General features: G+C 38.3%; 2 protein-coding genes across 2 annotated transcripts; both read right to left on the minus strand.

Moving 5' to 3' along the window:
• Positions 1-85: 85 nt before the first annotated feature.
• LOC113170591 (ATP-sensitive inward rectifier potassium channel 1-like) lies at positions 86-1,222 on the minus strand. Its single transcript, XM_026372728.1, has one exon. It carries the CDS (start codon positions 1,214-1,216, stop codon positions 86-88), a length of 1,131 nt encoding a protein of 376 aa, XP_026228513.1. The 5' UTR covers positions 1,217-1,222.
• Positions 1,223-4,859: 3,637 nt separating this feature from the next.
• foxred1 (FAD-dependent oxidoreductase domain containing 1) lies at positions 4,860-11,988 on the minus strand. The gene is made up of 11 exons (XM_026372567.1): positions 11,685-11,988; positions 11,171-11,391; positions 10,650-10,760; positions 10,093-10,211; positions 9,840-9,934; positions 9,055-9,156; positions 8,605-8,681; positions 7,743-7,903; positions 6,619-6,748; positions 6,421-6,525; positions 4,860-6,291 (listed from the first exon to the last, which is right to left on the minus strand). Exons 1-11 carry the CDS (start codon positions 11,839-11,841, stop codon positions 6,037-6,039), a joined length of 1,533 nt encoding a protein of 510 aa, XP_026228352.1. The 5' UTR covers positions 11,842-11,988; the 3' UTR covers positions 4,860-6,036.
• Positions 11,989-14,267: the final 2,279 nt, after the last annotated feature.

Raw genomic sequence — 14,267 nt, forward strand, 5'->3', positions numbered from 1 at the left:
AAACTTTGCTTAAAAGCAAGTGACAACACGTCCTGATTCACTATGCTTCACTTGCAATGGGAGAACAGCTCATTTTCCCACCAGTTCACATTTTAGTGATGTCCACAGAGTCATGAATGTCAATGGCTTGAAAGCCCAGGTTGTCAATCCCCATCTTCTGCTGGTTGTGGCTGTTGTGGTTTCTCTGGTCTGCATCAGTCTCAAAGCAGTGGACACAGTGTGGCGTGGTGACCCGGACACTTTTGGAAAAGTTTGAGAAATCCACAAGGTACTTTCCCGTCTTAGAGCGGGAGATGACGGGCAGAAAACTATATCCCCACTGGATCTCCTGTGGGATGTAGGAGGTTCGGACTTGACAAGAGGAGCTGGTGGACTCAGCTGTCCCATCCAAAAAGACCACCAACTCAAAGTCCTGCTGAAGGAGAGTGTCAGCTGACAGATCATAGAAGGGGCTAGATCTATTAATTACATGGTAAAGAGTCAGAGGGCAAACAAAAAACAAGTTATCTTTGCCGGCATCCACTAAAAAGTCAATGTCCACCTGATCCAGAATGATGGTCTCTCCATCTGGTGTGTATGTTGTCCTGAGCAGCTTGCCATAGATCTTGCTGCCTATTAGTAAGGTTTTTCGAAGGTTTGCAACTCTGATCAAAAGACACAGACTGCCTTTTTTCAGGCAGATCACAGCTGTCTTGCTGAAGGTGACAGTCTTTGTCCTCTTTTTGGGTGAGGAGATCTTGGCCAAAATGATGCCACACAGGAAACAGTTAATGAAAACTCCAATTAGAGACTGGACGATAATTAAAGCCACTGTGCCAGCACAGTGTCCAGTCAGTGCCCTGCCACCGTACCCAATAGTGGTCTGGGTCTCCAAGGAGTAGAGGAAAGCTGTTGTGAGGCTGTTAACATTGTCTATGCACTGGATGTGTTCATCTGTGTGATTGTGTCCAGCCAGATCCCCGTTGCTCTTTGCAATCCAGTACCACAACAGGCTGAAGATGAACCAGCTACCTGTGAATGAAGCCACAAACAGGAGTAGAACAAAGCGCCAGCGGATCTCCACAAAGGTGGTCCAGAAGTCCAGCAGATAGGCAAAGTGGTTACTGTATTCAGTGTTTCCAAACTCAATGTTGCAACGCCCATCTTTGGTGACCAGGCGGTTTTTGTGGCTTCGGTGCCCAGCTGGCTGGAGATGACCCTGGAGCACCTGGAACATCCTGGAGCTGGAGAAACAAACGCAAAATGAATTCAAAGCTACAACTCATAGTAGTAAAATGAGGTCCGTCATCACAAAGTCACATCTTAGATTTTTGAAATGACCTAATTTTCAGGCCACAAAATTCAAATAGAGCCAGATAAAATTATTTCTAGTGTTTAGATCTTTTATCGTCTCGTCCAGGTGAAGTTATCACCTGGAAGTTATCTGAAAGTCGAGTCACGGGAACTAGACTTCCTTTTGTTGGGTTGAAACATTTCACTACTCATCCAAGTAGCTTCTTCAGTCTGAGGATAGTTGGTTAGAGACCACAAATGTATGCTCCAGGACTGGTTTCACTCCACCCCTAGACCTTAATAGGCTCATTAGGTGAAACAAAGGATGCAGAGGATGTAAATGTCACACCTCCGCTGACCCCTCTTAACACCTAAAATGGGTCGTTAGGCGTGTCCGACCTGGTGCAGGTGTGAACAACAGGGCAGCATGATAAATAGGAGACAGGTTATGCCTAAGTCCATCACCTCTGTTTAGTGAGGGGGTGTTGATTTGCATGTGCAAGGCTTCCCTCAGCCCTCTCTCAAACCACTTGTCCTTACACTTTCATAAAATAAAAAAAAAACAGTCTACCAGTTTTTAACAGCTTCACACAAACACTAACTAATCCTAATCCTCATTACATACACGTTTTAGACTATTTTGATACCCCCATTGTTGTTTAGTTTACACAGCTTACAATACTTTGTTACCATTTCACTCCTTTCTTTGTATTTTTCTGTTACATAACTGGTAAAACCACTGCTGCATATTCTGCCAGACAGCATGTCGGAAAAACTAAAGAGAGTAATTATTAAAAAGTTTAAGCAGCTTTCTTCTTAGCAAGTGTAACTTTAAATGAAAAAACATACTGTTGACATGTGTTCGATTTGTAGACGCTGGTAAGAAAAACGAAAAGCACTGGAAAGTTGTTTCAAAACTCCAAATGTACTCTCACACACTAATATGTAAAGCTTTACACTCTCAGTAGTGTATAAACAGAGAAATTGAGTTTCAACGTACCTGCTCAGTGAGACCATGGGCCCCGACTGCTGCTGGATCTCTGCTGCAGCTTCAGACTCCTTTCTTCAACCAAGTGGCCATGGAGGCGTTGGAAAGATTTTAATCCACAGTGAAATTTCCTAATCCCAGCCACATGCCACCGTTAACACTGGCTTGATGGAGACGGAGGAGCCAACCTGAGAGTTCCCAGTTGGCGTCAGTTCTCTCTCAGTGACAGAGCAACTCCCCTCATCACTGTACTAAAATTCATACAACCAGTGACTTCACCAGCACCGGATTCATGATGGCTGCAGTTCGTGGCTGTGCACATTTCTGACCAGCATGAAAAGGGGGGATATTCTGGAAAGAGAGGAAGCCCTTTTGTGTGGCAGTAGGTGCATCTATTGAAGGGGCCAATTTGGTTGGTGCAGCACCCATGCTGTTTTTGTTTTCAGCTCTGAGAACATTTGGGACTCGAGTTGGGCCTCAGAAAGAAATCCCTCAACTGCATTTCTCCTGAGCCCCCCTCCCCCCTCTTTAAACCTGCAAGGCTGCCTCACATTTGCATCAAAATGAAGAGCTGCAGGGACAACATGTCTTTGCCATAATTCCATTGGCTGCAAAACCATATTCATATCTGTGGAGCACATTTCCACGTTATGTTCTAATGTAAGAGAGAAGCCTTGAATTGATGAGATGCCCCTCAGCAATGACACAGACGCCATTAGCTGATGGAAAAATGGGATGACTCAAGATGCAGATAGTGTTCCTGCTTTATTGATTCAACTGCGGAGACCCCGCAAGGATCCGATGGGCTACTGTGGGAACTTTAACAAGAACCGACTCATAATATGTTGTCATCATTATCATTACAGGAAATAGCTTTTTGTGCTTATTTGTCTTCCTGCCAAGAGTTAGATGAGAAGCTTGATACACAGAACATGTGATACACTAGATATATTTTTGCTGAAAATATGCATGTACCTATTCTTTAATTCTGAATGCAGTACTTCCATATTGTCAAAAGGTAGTAGCATTGTGATTTAGTTGAATTGCAAAGCTGAAATCTAAAGAAACTCTGTAGTTTTTAATGAATCATGTCAGCAGATCATTTACTATTGTTCATTTCAGTTGTTGCATCTTGATAGTTTGGAAGCAGCTACCTGATTTCAGTAATGAAAACATGCTATTGTGTCACCTTAGGTTTTGATTGTAATTTGAGTATTTTCTGAACGACTGTCTTCATTTACCTTTAGTTGAGGCTTTTGGCTTTTCGCTGCTCTACTTTCACACCTCACCTTTCTTCTAGTAAAAAAATTGGTGTGGTTTTGCCGGTGACTGTTCTGCATGTTTCAGTCTTACATTTTTGGTTTTTGCTGGTGCATTGCATATTGCTGCAGGAAGTTAAGCTGTAGAGGATGTGGAGGAGGTTGTTCTCACTATCCCTGATCTTCAGTAGGGGGGGTTCCAAAATTTATGTTTAGTCGCAAGAGAAAACCACAATATGTTGTGTAATTTAAGCACTGTGTGGCCCACTACACCAAATGGTTTGTGGCTTATAATACTTTTAACTAACTTTTAATAACTTTTGTTTGGAAATACATTGAGTTTGTACTTTACCCCAAGTAAAAGATCAGAGTACAGCTACTGTCATCATGACATTAGACATCATTATATCGGATGTTATAGACAGGTATCAGGCTAATTTAATCTAGGCATTATGAAGAAATTAGCTGTTAATGTTGCAGTAGAGAACTCAATAACACAAGCAATTGTAATATATGAGGGGTTACATATGCCTAACATGCATGCACCTCATTAATCGAGCATACATCTAACACTTTAAAAAGCATTGATAGTCTAGGGGTCGTGAATTAGGTGCTTTAATTTCTAATGTTCTACAAAAATATTTTATTTTCATCTTGGCTTAGAGTCCTGGTCTTTCAGCTAAAACAGCTGCAGTATTTTCATTCTCTTGAAATAGTTTGAAAGGCTCATATCTGGATAGAGTTAGAATGAAGGCCCATTCTGATGTTGTTTAAATGAGACTTATCACGTCATATCACATTTTGCTTGTACATTTTAAATTAAATGTGTCAAGGAGCATGATGCTCCATATTTTTTACTTGATATACAAAAATGACTACAGAAATAGCTCCATCTAGTGCACAATTTTTATACTTCACCTCACCCTGTAACATTATACATGCTACTTTTTTTTTCCAGTTCTTCTTCTTTGTTATTAAAATTTAGAAATTGAGGAAAGAGGAAAGTGATTTGCAGAAGGCATCCACACAAGCATACAACATACAATCTTGTTAGACAAACAGTCAATCCTGCGCAGCAGTATTGCATACATTTTAAAATGTATAAGAAGCAATGTCACAAAATATATGTATAATATAATTTACATGAAAGTTATTTAAGCAAAAAATTAAGCCAAATTATCCCTTGACTCCACCCTGTCTCATAACACTTATTGCAGAGTAATATGATGACAGGTTAAAAAAAGGATTGGGGTTAGTACACCATTTCAGTTTCTTACCAGTCTAAATGCCAATATATATGAAAGTTTTTCTGTTTTTACAAATTCACAAGTAAACAAAAATGTCTTCTACTCCATGTCCATATTTGTTTTCCTTAAAGCAAGGTGATAATCTTTATCTAGAGTTCCATTAAAAATATATAAAATTGCTAAATATAAATTCATAATGAAAACTAGGCTACCAAGAGTGACTGAGTTTGAATAGAATGAATAAGACACCTGTCAGATGAGGTTCATTTTTGTAATATGTGCCATAAAACATAAGACAAAGATGGAGATTCAAACCAGATACATTCAGAGTAGTGATGTGATAGTGAGGATAGTGATTCTGATCTTTGACCTGCAGTGATGACACAAGTAAAACCTGCTATTCTACAAAATATTGATTATTAATAAAATCAATATGAAACCACAGTAATTATAAATCTGCAATGATTCAGCAAACGATCAGATCAAAAAAAAATGCATCATGATACAATAATAATACACAATTAACCATAAAAAGTATGAGGATATAAAAATAATCCCTTGATGTAATGTAACAAAAACATTACATTGCAAAACTCTCTTGTAATAAAATGTGCATTGTGTACAGAGCATACATAAACTAAAGTCATTGATGATCATTTACACTGTACAGTATTGTACACATGTACTGGTAAAAAATATATGAAGCATAGTCAGGTCTTTGGTCATTGCAGTTTAAACTGTATCAGGGTTTTCATCACCTCCCAGAAAATAAACTAATAAACAAAGAACCATTCAGTCTGTTTTTAAATTTCCTCTTACTGATCCAAGACAACTCAAATCTCTTCTTCAAAAAAAACAAAAAACAAATATGAGCTGGAAAGTTAATTCTGCCCTCTGGGAACGACTCAGACAGGCTGATTGATTGCATAAATGTTAACGGAAATCGTATCATATCATGATTCAAAAGCCAATGTTCCTAAAATGTTGCTCCCAAGAGATGTTGAGATGTTTTAACCATTAACTGACTCACTAAGTAGAATCTAAAAATAATTCAATAATTTCTATCATTTTGTATTCACTATTGTAATAACTAATGTAATGACCTCCCATGATCTGGGAAAATGGTGGCAGTGCTAATAAAAAGAAATTATATCAGCTATACTTGCTCATATCAGCAAATCTCCCTCATGCATAAGCTCCCTGTGAAAACACAGCAATGGAAAGTACAGGAAGACGGTCTCCATTGGCAGTGGTCTAGGTTCCAGCTCCTCTACACGATGTTCCTCTCCAGCATGGGCTCCTGAGCCAGAATCCGTCTGAAGCCGAGCCCGTGTAAATTCAGAGTTTTAAAATCTCCATCCAGAATCAGTTCTGCTACAGCACGACCCACTGCAGGAGACTGCTGCAGTCCGTGGCCACTGAAGCCAGTTGCAAAGTACATGTTGCTGATCAGAGGGTGCACACCGATGATGCCGTTCTGGTCCAATGAGTTGTAATCGTAGAAACCTGCCCATGCACTGGTCAACTTAGGGGAGCAACAAAACAACGAGGGCAAATGTCACATTCACGTCATATTGTTTAGACCCTAATTACAAGCAGTAATTCATAACAGCAACAAGTTCTTACTTTGTTCTCAGTTATATATATTTTTTACCTTAAGTTTCTCAAAAACAGGAACACGATGGGCCAAGCGGGGCCAAACCTTGTCCTCAAAAAACTGGTGATCCACCTCTAGATTACTGGTGTCGGGCTCCTCTGCCTGAGAACAGACAAGTGGGAAAACATTATGTGTGTAATCTGTCAGCTGTTCAGTCTGATGTGTACACAAAGGAAAACAACAGACAGAACAAACCTCCTCTGGCGACGCCCCGGTGATGTAGTTTCCCCCCAACCCTTCTCTTCTGAGGTAAACCCCTGAGTAATCAATCAGGAAAGGACAGTCCAGACCTGGACCATCAGGACAGTGGACTACATACACATACCTGAAAAAGAGTTAAGGAGGAATCAGGTGTACTGGCCTCAACATCAAATAATATCCTTTACTTCTTCCATTCACTTTATTCTTACAGTTCTGTGTAAACTGGACTTTTCTGCCCCTGAAGCAGCAGATAATGTATTTCATGCTAACACTTAGATTATCGCAGGAGCTCCTGTGATAATAAGTCAGCGTGACAAAGGATTTAGTGATTTCACAGAGAAGCTGAAGACGATTTAGTGCAAATAAGGACAAACAACCTCTGAGAACAGAGATTTTATCTTCTACTGATCTGGTAGAAAATTATTTACTTGCCTTCTGCGTTTCATCTGTCAAAGAACATTCCCCCAGAAGTATTACAGCTTGTCAACGTGCATTAAACTCCAGTTAGTTCTTTATGTGTATATGTATTATCCAAAATGCTACTGGGCACTGTCGGACCATGATCTGATTCTTTTTCCATCATTGCAACATCAATGTAAGCTACAAACTTTTCTCTTTGTCGTCATCTCAGATAATTCTCTTCTTCTTTCTCTCATGTTTCTTGTCGTGAACACGATACCAAACTGCATAATGAGAAAATGTGCCCATTTAAACAGGCTCAATGGCAGACGGTATGCATAAAAACCTTTTTATTTCAACAATGTAGCATACTTTAAATAAGGTCTAAAGGTACCAACACATTTAACTACATCTGTACACGTTGGCAGCTACAAAATGCTATTTTATTACCCTGTCGATTGGATTAAGGTTTGTACAGGTCTTCAAAACTCATAAAAAGGAGTGAGCATTAATTCCCTAAATGTTAAAGTGAAAACCCCCAAATTAAAGCAGACAGTGCAAAGTGTAAAGTCGGTCAGTTTCCCGTCTTACTGGAGTAAAAAGTCAAACGAAACTGTCAGAATATTAGTAAACTGTCGCCCCCCTTCAAAGAAAATGTGACAATTTGACTGCACTTGTATCGGCACAGGAAAAATATGCCCGTTAAGTCAATGACCTACCTTTTCCGAGGCTCAACAGGCAGAGGAAATTCAGCGATGGAGCCTTTCGGGCCAGAGCCAATTCCCAGCTTCTCTGTCAGTTTAGCAGAAAAGGCTCCTGCTGCATTCACCACAACTGCACATTCCACCGGCTGGTACTCCCGGCTGTTCGGCATCTGCACCTGCTCGACACAAGCCATTATCCTATCGTGTACAACACTGTTCTCACTGTTCACTAGTTTCTTAGTTTGTGTAGAAACTGTCAGAAAGGTGATAATTGTACTATATGTTTATCACTGAGGTCATAGTGGGTGATGGAGTTGAACTGAAGTGTGTTATTCCAAGCAGTGTTTAATGTTTTGGCCCCCCTAAACACATCAAAAAGATAAAATTATGTGACAGTAGTACTTTGACTGATTTGTTGAAATAAATGTAAGATGATAACAACACAGCAAAGCACTGATAAATACGCCTGGTGTAAACATTAATGGTTAATTAATTAATTAATAGTGAAAATATTTTATCAAAGCCATAAAGCTTGTCCACCGTACTGATAGGCATCACGTATTTTGTTATAAACTCTGTTATTGCTTCACAACCTCTGTGTGCTGTAGCTGTAGCTCTGAGTTTTCACAGACTTTGAGAGGTCTTCTTTAATCAACTCTGTGGAATTTCTGGTGAAACCTGTTAAACCTTTTTTAGAACATTAATCTTTTAATCATCTCAGATTTACTTCCTGTTTTCTATCTTCTGATTTAGCTTTTGAAAAACAGTCTGCCTGAGTTTAGAAAAGCAAATGTGTTGCTTCACTTCTGTTATATATTAATCCATGACAAAAAAGAAAAGTGTTGACAAATACTTACAGCTGCATGACATAACTTACTTTGACAGATTTTATTCTCCTGCAATCCAGATGGTCACCATCAGCTGTTGGCACCTTGTTTACTGTATATTTAAAATCTGTGGAAGAGAAAGACGTCAGTACCATCGATCTTTTATATCAAACATACAATTACATAACAATTACTTCAGTGCTGCCAGAAAAATCACAGATATTTACTTTTAAAATGATGATTATTAAATTTGATCTGGGACATAAAAAAGGTAAGATTCAAAATCCTTCACCAATTCATTACATTTCTTACGTACACAGACAGGTATTGGTGTTGTTGTGTTGAAACAACCTGAACACTGTTACACAACAGTGAACTAACATAGAGCATAACTGCAGAATAAGTGATTTTTTTAACCAATTAAAAAAAACAAGTTAAAGTTAAGTTAACAAGTTAAACTTTATTCAGAGAAATGTTTGTCAGGGAGTTTTTAAACAAACCTGTAACTTCTCCACAGCACTGAATGACTCCCATCGACATGGCCTTCCTCCTGAAGGCGTTCAGTAGAGTCCAAGGGTCAAACCAGCCCTCGTTTTCCAAACCTTGAAGGCCCGACAAATACCCATCAAACACCCACATATCAGACCACATACAAATTAGTGTCATGATTAGAAAATCTGAATGTAAATGAGCAAATACAGTGTGACATGCATTTGTAATGAATGATATAATAATGAGAACAAACACAAGATTAGAACTGCAGATTGCAAGATGCTGCTCACCAATTCCAACGTGGACTTAGATCATAAAACAGGTCAACAAAGGCAGATTATGTGGTGCACTGAATTTTCTAATTTCATGTACTCATGCTATTTATCATTATGAGCATGAGGAATATGTAAGATAAAAAATATCTGATAAAAATCAAGAGTCCAGACTGTCACGCTGCAGTGATCTTAAATACAAGTAAAGCATAACTAAAACTAACCGATAACTAAATCAGATTCTTGGCAACAAAGCAATAAAGCTAGCATTATCACTAAACATACAGTGAGAGTATTGTGCACCAGATAGACTCGGGGCTGTGGCCGATGTTCATTAAACTTTATATGTGTCTGAAGTGTACAATCACCACAGGATACAACTGAACCTCTGAATTCTAGTGAAACATTCGCATCAGATGATGTTTTGTGAACAGCAGTTGCACTTTTGCTGTGCTGCACCAAATGTCATACAGCCCTTTATAGCCCAACTCAATATGAGGTCATGTTTTATTTGAACTCACCATATGAAGCAAGCGCCACACCATCTGTGTTTACACATGGATATTTCTCTTTTAGTTGTGCAGGAGACAGAAGCGACACTTTGGCACCAGCATACCTGGAATCACATTATTTGAGATAACTGATGGATATACAGTATAATTGGCTCCCTGAAGCAATGGAAAGTATCTCTGTTTGCTCATTCTGTAGCACTTTCATCTAGTTTATATTGTTCTGATATGGCACTGTTGCACTATATGGAAAAAGAACAAACACCTTTGGGTGTTGTAGTTCTCCTCCATGATGTGAGCCACATCTTCACTGGCCAGGAAGAGGTATCCTGAGTGGTTGAACTGCAAGTCCACGGGGTCTTCATTCAACACGCCAAGGTGTTCCTGACAGGATGCAGAGGTGTAACGGTCACTTTGCATACATTAAACTACACAGATGATAATTTTATACTAACAAACTGAAAAAAATGCACATCATCTAACATGATGATGTCTTGCTTCTTTCATCAAATGCACCAATACAGAATGGACTCCTGAGAGCAGTATAAATGGACAGTATGGCATAATATAATAGTTATGCAAACAAAGACCAAATTAAGTGTAATTTAGTCAAGTTTTTCACACTGACTTTTAATATGTCATATACATATATGCCAGTTATAGCTGCCATTAAAATCAGTAATATCTTATATAGCAAACTCAGTTAACAAGCTGCTTTTTGTTCTTGTATTAACATGATAAATGAACATCAGTGCTGGTGTGCATTGAGTGCGAGAGCTCACAGAAAGAAGCAAGATCACCAGTGACTTCAGCGTGACCTACATTGATGTTCCTCATGAACTCTGCAGAGGACAGGGAGAGGTGGATGTTCTCAGGCAGAGAGAACTGCTGTCGGATCCCCCCTGCAGAAAGCACTGTGGAAGCCTGGGAGTACTAAAAAAAAAAAAAACAATCATACGCACGAAGTTAATACGGAAACACAATCTAGTATTTGGACGGTTAAATACTACTTTTGTGCTCATTAAAGTTAAGCACATTAATTTATAATTAAAATGATGATTAAAATGATGATATCACACGTGTTACCACTGAGACTGAGGTAAATGTGGCAAATAAATACATGAATACAGGTGAGACAGATGATGGTTTGATTACTGAGTTTTGTAATTATCCTACAGGGTGCTTTGTATGATGCACTGTCCATAAAAAAGTTTGATTAGTCCAGTAAATTATATTTCAATAAGGAAGTCAATGGACAGAGTGGGTCTGCGTTCACTTGTTCTCCTTAAAAATGATTACAGATGACACATCTGGACATTACATTATAATTCTGGGTCCCTCACCGTTAGGTCCTTCTCCACCACCACAACCTTCACCCCTTCTCGCACCCTCTCCCTCTGCTTCAGCCAGTAGGCGACGGACCAGCCCATCACACCGCCACCAACGATCACAACGTCAGCCCGCTCCGGAGGGAGGTTCGGGTTGATCTCAAGGGGGGTCCAGCTGCTCCCTGGCAGGGCGTCCGCCGCCTTCTTCCGCATGGCTGCCAGCTGGGCCTCCAGGTCTGAGTGACGTAACAGTTACGTATTAGAACATACTTTGACGTAAAAGGAGCCACCTTTGATTTAAATCTTCCGCCAAATGTTAGCGAGTGTTTTTCGGAGCTTTATATGTGCGCCGAATTGCAGGGAGAATATAAATAATTGATTACAAAGTTATAGCTGTCACATACAAGTTGAATATGTTGGTGGAGAAACAAATGATACAAAAATTAGAGGATTTCTGAACGGCTTCTCGGTGTGCTCTCCGATGACAGAGGAGTAAACGTGACTTGTCAGACATGACCCTGTCTCTCACCTTTATAGAAGTCATTTCGGAGTAGGCTGCTTGTACTAAGGCTCTGACACAACGTTAAATGTCCACACAGCCATGTGTGCTGATCAGTCGCCCATCTGGAGCTAAGTAACCCACGGGTCGTCCTCACGCCTCCGTGCAGTCTTCGCCATGCTGTCATTGCTGCGCTAACTAGCTAGCTAGTCGGCTAAGTGTTAGAACAGCTCCGTTCAAGCTAAAACAACAACAGTGTTAAAGAACAAGCATGTCCGCTCTTGAAATAAGTGCAGCCAAATAAATTAATTTGGCAGCGAGGTCAAATAAAAAGTGAGTCAAAATAAAAGAAAGAGACAGAGTGAGACCGGTAGTACAGCATTTGCTTCAAAATAAAAGCAGTGATCTGATGTCATGTTTGTAGGAATAGATTTGTTACTGGTATGAAAATCATATATTTGCTCTTAAAATATAGATTATTGTAAGGCTTTAAATTATTGTCATTATTGATCACTCAGTTGGTCATCTAATTTTTATAATAATTTTTTAGTCAAAGAAACAGAATCTTCAAATGTCTCCTTTTGTCCAAACAACAGCCAGAAATCGCGAGATTTACAATTAAACAAGGAAAACCAACAATTTATCACAATGAATAGTCAGTGAATGTTTTTTGCTTGGAAAACAATTTCTCTAATATATACATTATATATGTTATTTTATATATACATACATATGTAGAAAGAGAACTAGTAACTGGATGTTTACAAAGAAAAACAGTGTTTCAAATGTGAAATCTAGTAAATAAAGTATTCATATGAATACATGTTCTAGTTATTTAGCCTTATTCTTACTTTAGCTACATAATGTTAGAGACACTGGGGATAATATATCCAAGCTGTATGATTTAAACTGATACAAAATCCAATATTGCATTGTTTTACATTGAATAATGAGATTATTGCTGACTGATCAAACTAAATTAGAAAAGTCCTTCTTTAATACCCTGGAAACAGTGCAAATATACTTTTATTTTGAAAACCACCCACAGAACGTTAATCACATCCTTGTGAGCTTGACGCTGTTACGACGGAGGCCGTGGCTCATCACGTGACCACGTAGGCCCAATCAGAGAGGAGGAACAAACCAGTTTTACACTTTATATGTTTATTGCAAAATAAAAGAAAAAAGGAAAAAGAAGCATCTTTTGTTTAAATATATAACAGATCAATATTCAAAACGAGTGTTTTTGTGTTTCTCTATAAATTTTGGACGACTGATCTTCTTTTTTCTGTGTCATGTACTGCTGTACTGCTCCACAGGGACAATAAAGTTGTTATTGATTGATTGATCGGTTAATTTAAAGAGGCTACAAAAGCAGATTCATATCATTGCTTAAATGATAATTTTGTGCAGCTACACTTTCATGTAAAATATTTTATTGATGGGAGTTTAAATCATATAGCTACAAGTTGAGAACAAACTTAATACATTGATCTTAAAAGAATATTTTACAAAGGTATACCAAATGCTTTTTAATGAGCAAAATGAAAATTAAACTTTAGCTATGCTATATATCAACATAGTAACAATTAACCAAAAAATATATAGCTCTTAATAATGACTAATGAAAAAGATAATCATAGTCATAGTATCCAAGCAACACTGACCACCACATTATTTTCTGCCTTTCTCATAATTTGCCTTTTTTGATTTGTGGCATTTTATTCAAATATGCTATTCTCCACCAGAGCTGCACGTGTTTACTTGCAGAAAAGCTGTAAAACACCAAAATGTTTAAAGCACAATGCAATACTACAGGAGGGTGTGGGGACTGTCTTTTGATCAAGTGTAACAGGACTTTTAGCTTAACTTGTGTCTGTTATAACCCCTTGTTTATCTTCTTATATGTGCTTGTAAGTAAATCAGTCCAGGATACCAGCACGATAACAGGCAGGGAGGGGGGAAGTTTGGCATAATAAGAACACATGAAATTTGATCAACTTATAAGCCAGAATGTGAAGCATGTTTTACATAATGTTAAGAAGACATTAGCAGGAAAGCAGAAACTTAGTTTGCCAAAAACAGAGGTTTTACTATACTGTACTATATAGAATTATATAGTGTTATATACAATGATATGAAAGATTCTTACCAACATTATAGAGTGTGTATCAGGTCAAATCTGTCCTAAGCTTTATTATATTGTCAGGTTGTTCTATCATCAAGTTTGATTTTAAACTTTATTGTGCCTACTCAGCTCGTATATTTAACATTTGCGGTGCATTGTTCTTCTTATGAACCCCACTTTATTTTGTATTTTGTGAAGTGGCTGTTGCAACACTATAATTATCCTTTAGGACTGATAAAGTAGGCTACTTTTTATTGTATCTTCATATCTTAAGGGGTTATAGGGTCTGGTAATGAATAGTGAATTAACTTTAAGGACTTGTAGGAATTATATTTGTTATTCAAGTGTTACTTTTTTCTACTATGATATTTGTGAAAGTGTCAAACTGGAGTTTATTATTTAAAAAAGCTAATAACACAACATTTTACTTTGAATGTTGTGTACGGAAGTAGAAGTTCATATCCACGTTTATTTTGAAGAGCGAG

The sequence above is a fragment of the Anabas testudineus genome, chromosome 14 (assembly GCF_900324465.2).
Source record: "Anabas testudineus chromosome 14, fAnaTes1.2, whole genome shotgun sequence".
Taxonomy (NCBI): domain Eukaryota; kingdom Metazoa; phylum Chordata; class Actinopteri; order Anabantiformes; family Anabantidae; genus Anabas; species Anabas testudineus.

Coding starts and splice junctions, on each gene's coding strand:
- LOC113170591 (XM_026372728.1), bottom strand. CDS start 1,216: ATGTTCCAGGTGCTCCAGGGTCATCTCCAGCCAGCTGGGCACCGAAGC.
- foxred1 (XM_026372567.1), bottom strand. CDS start 11,841: ATGACAGCATGGCGAAGACTGCACGGAGGCGTGAGGACGACCCGTGGG. Junction 9,157..9,839: donor TGTGGCGCTTGCTTCATATG/GTGAGTTCAAAT, acceptor CGGGCCTTCAAG/GTTTGGAAAACGAGGGCTGG. Junction 6,526..6,618: donor CCGGGGCGTCGCCAGAGGAG/GTTTGTTCTGTC, acceptor GTCTGTTCTCAG/GCAGAGGAGCCCGACACCAG.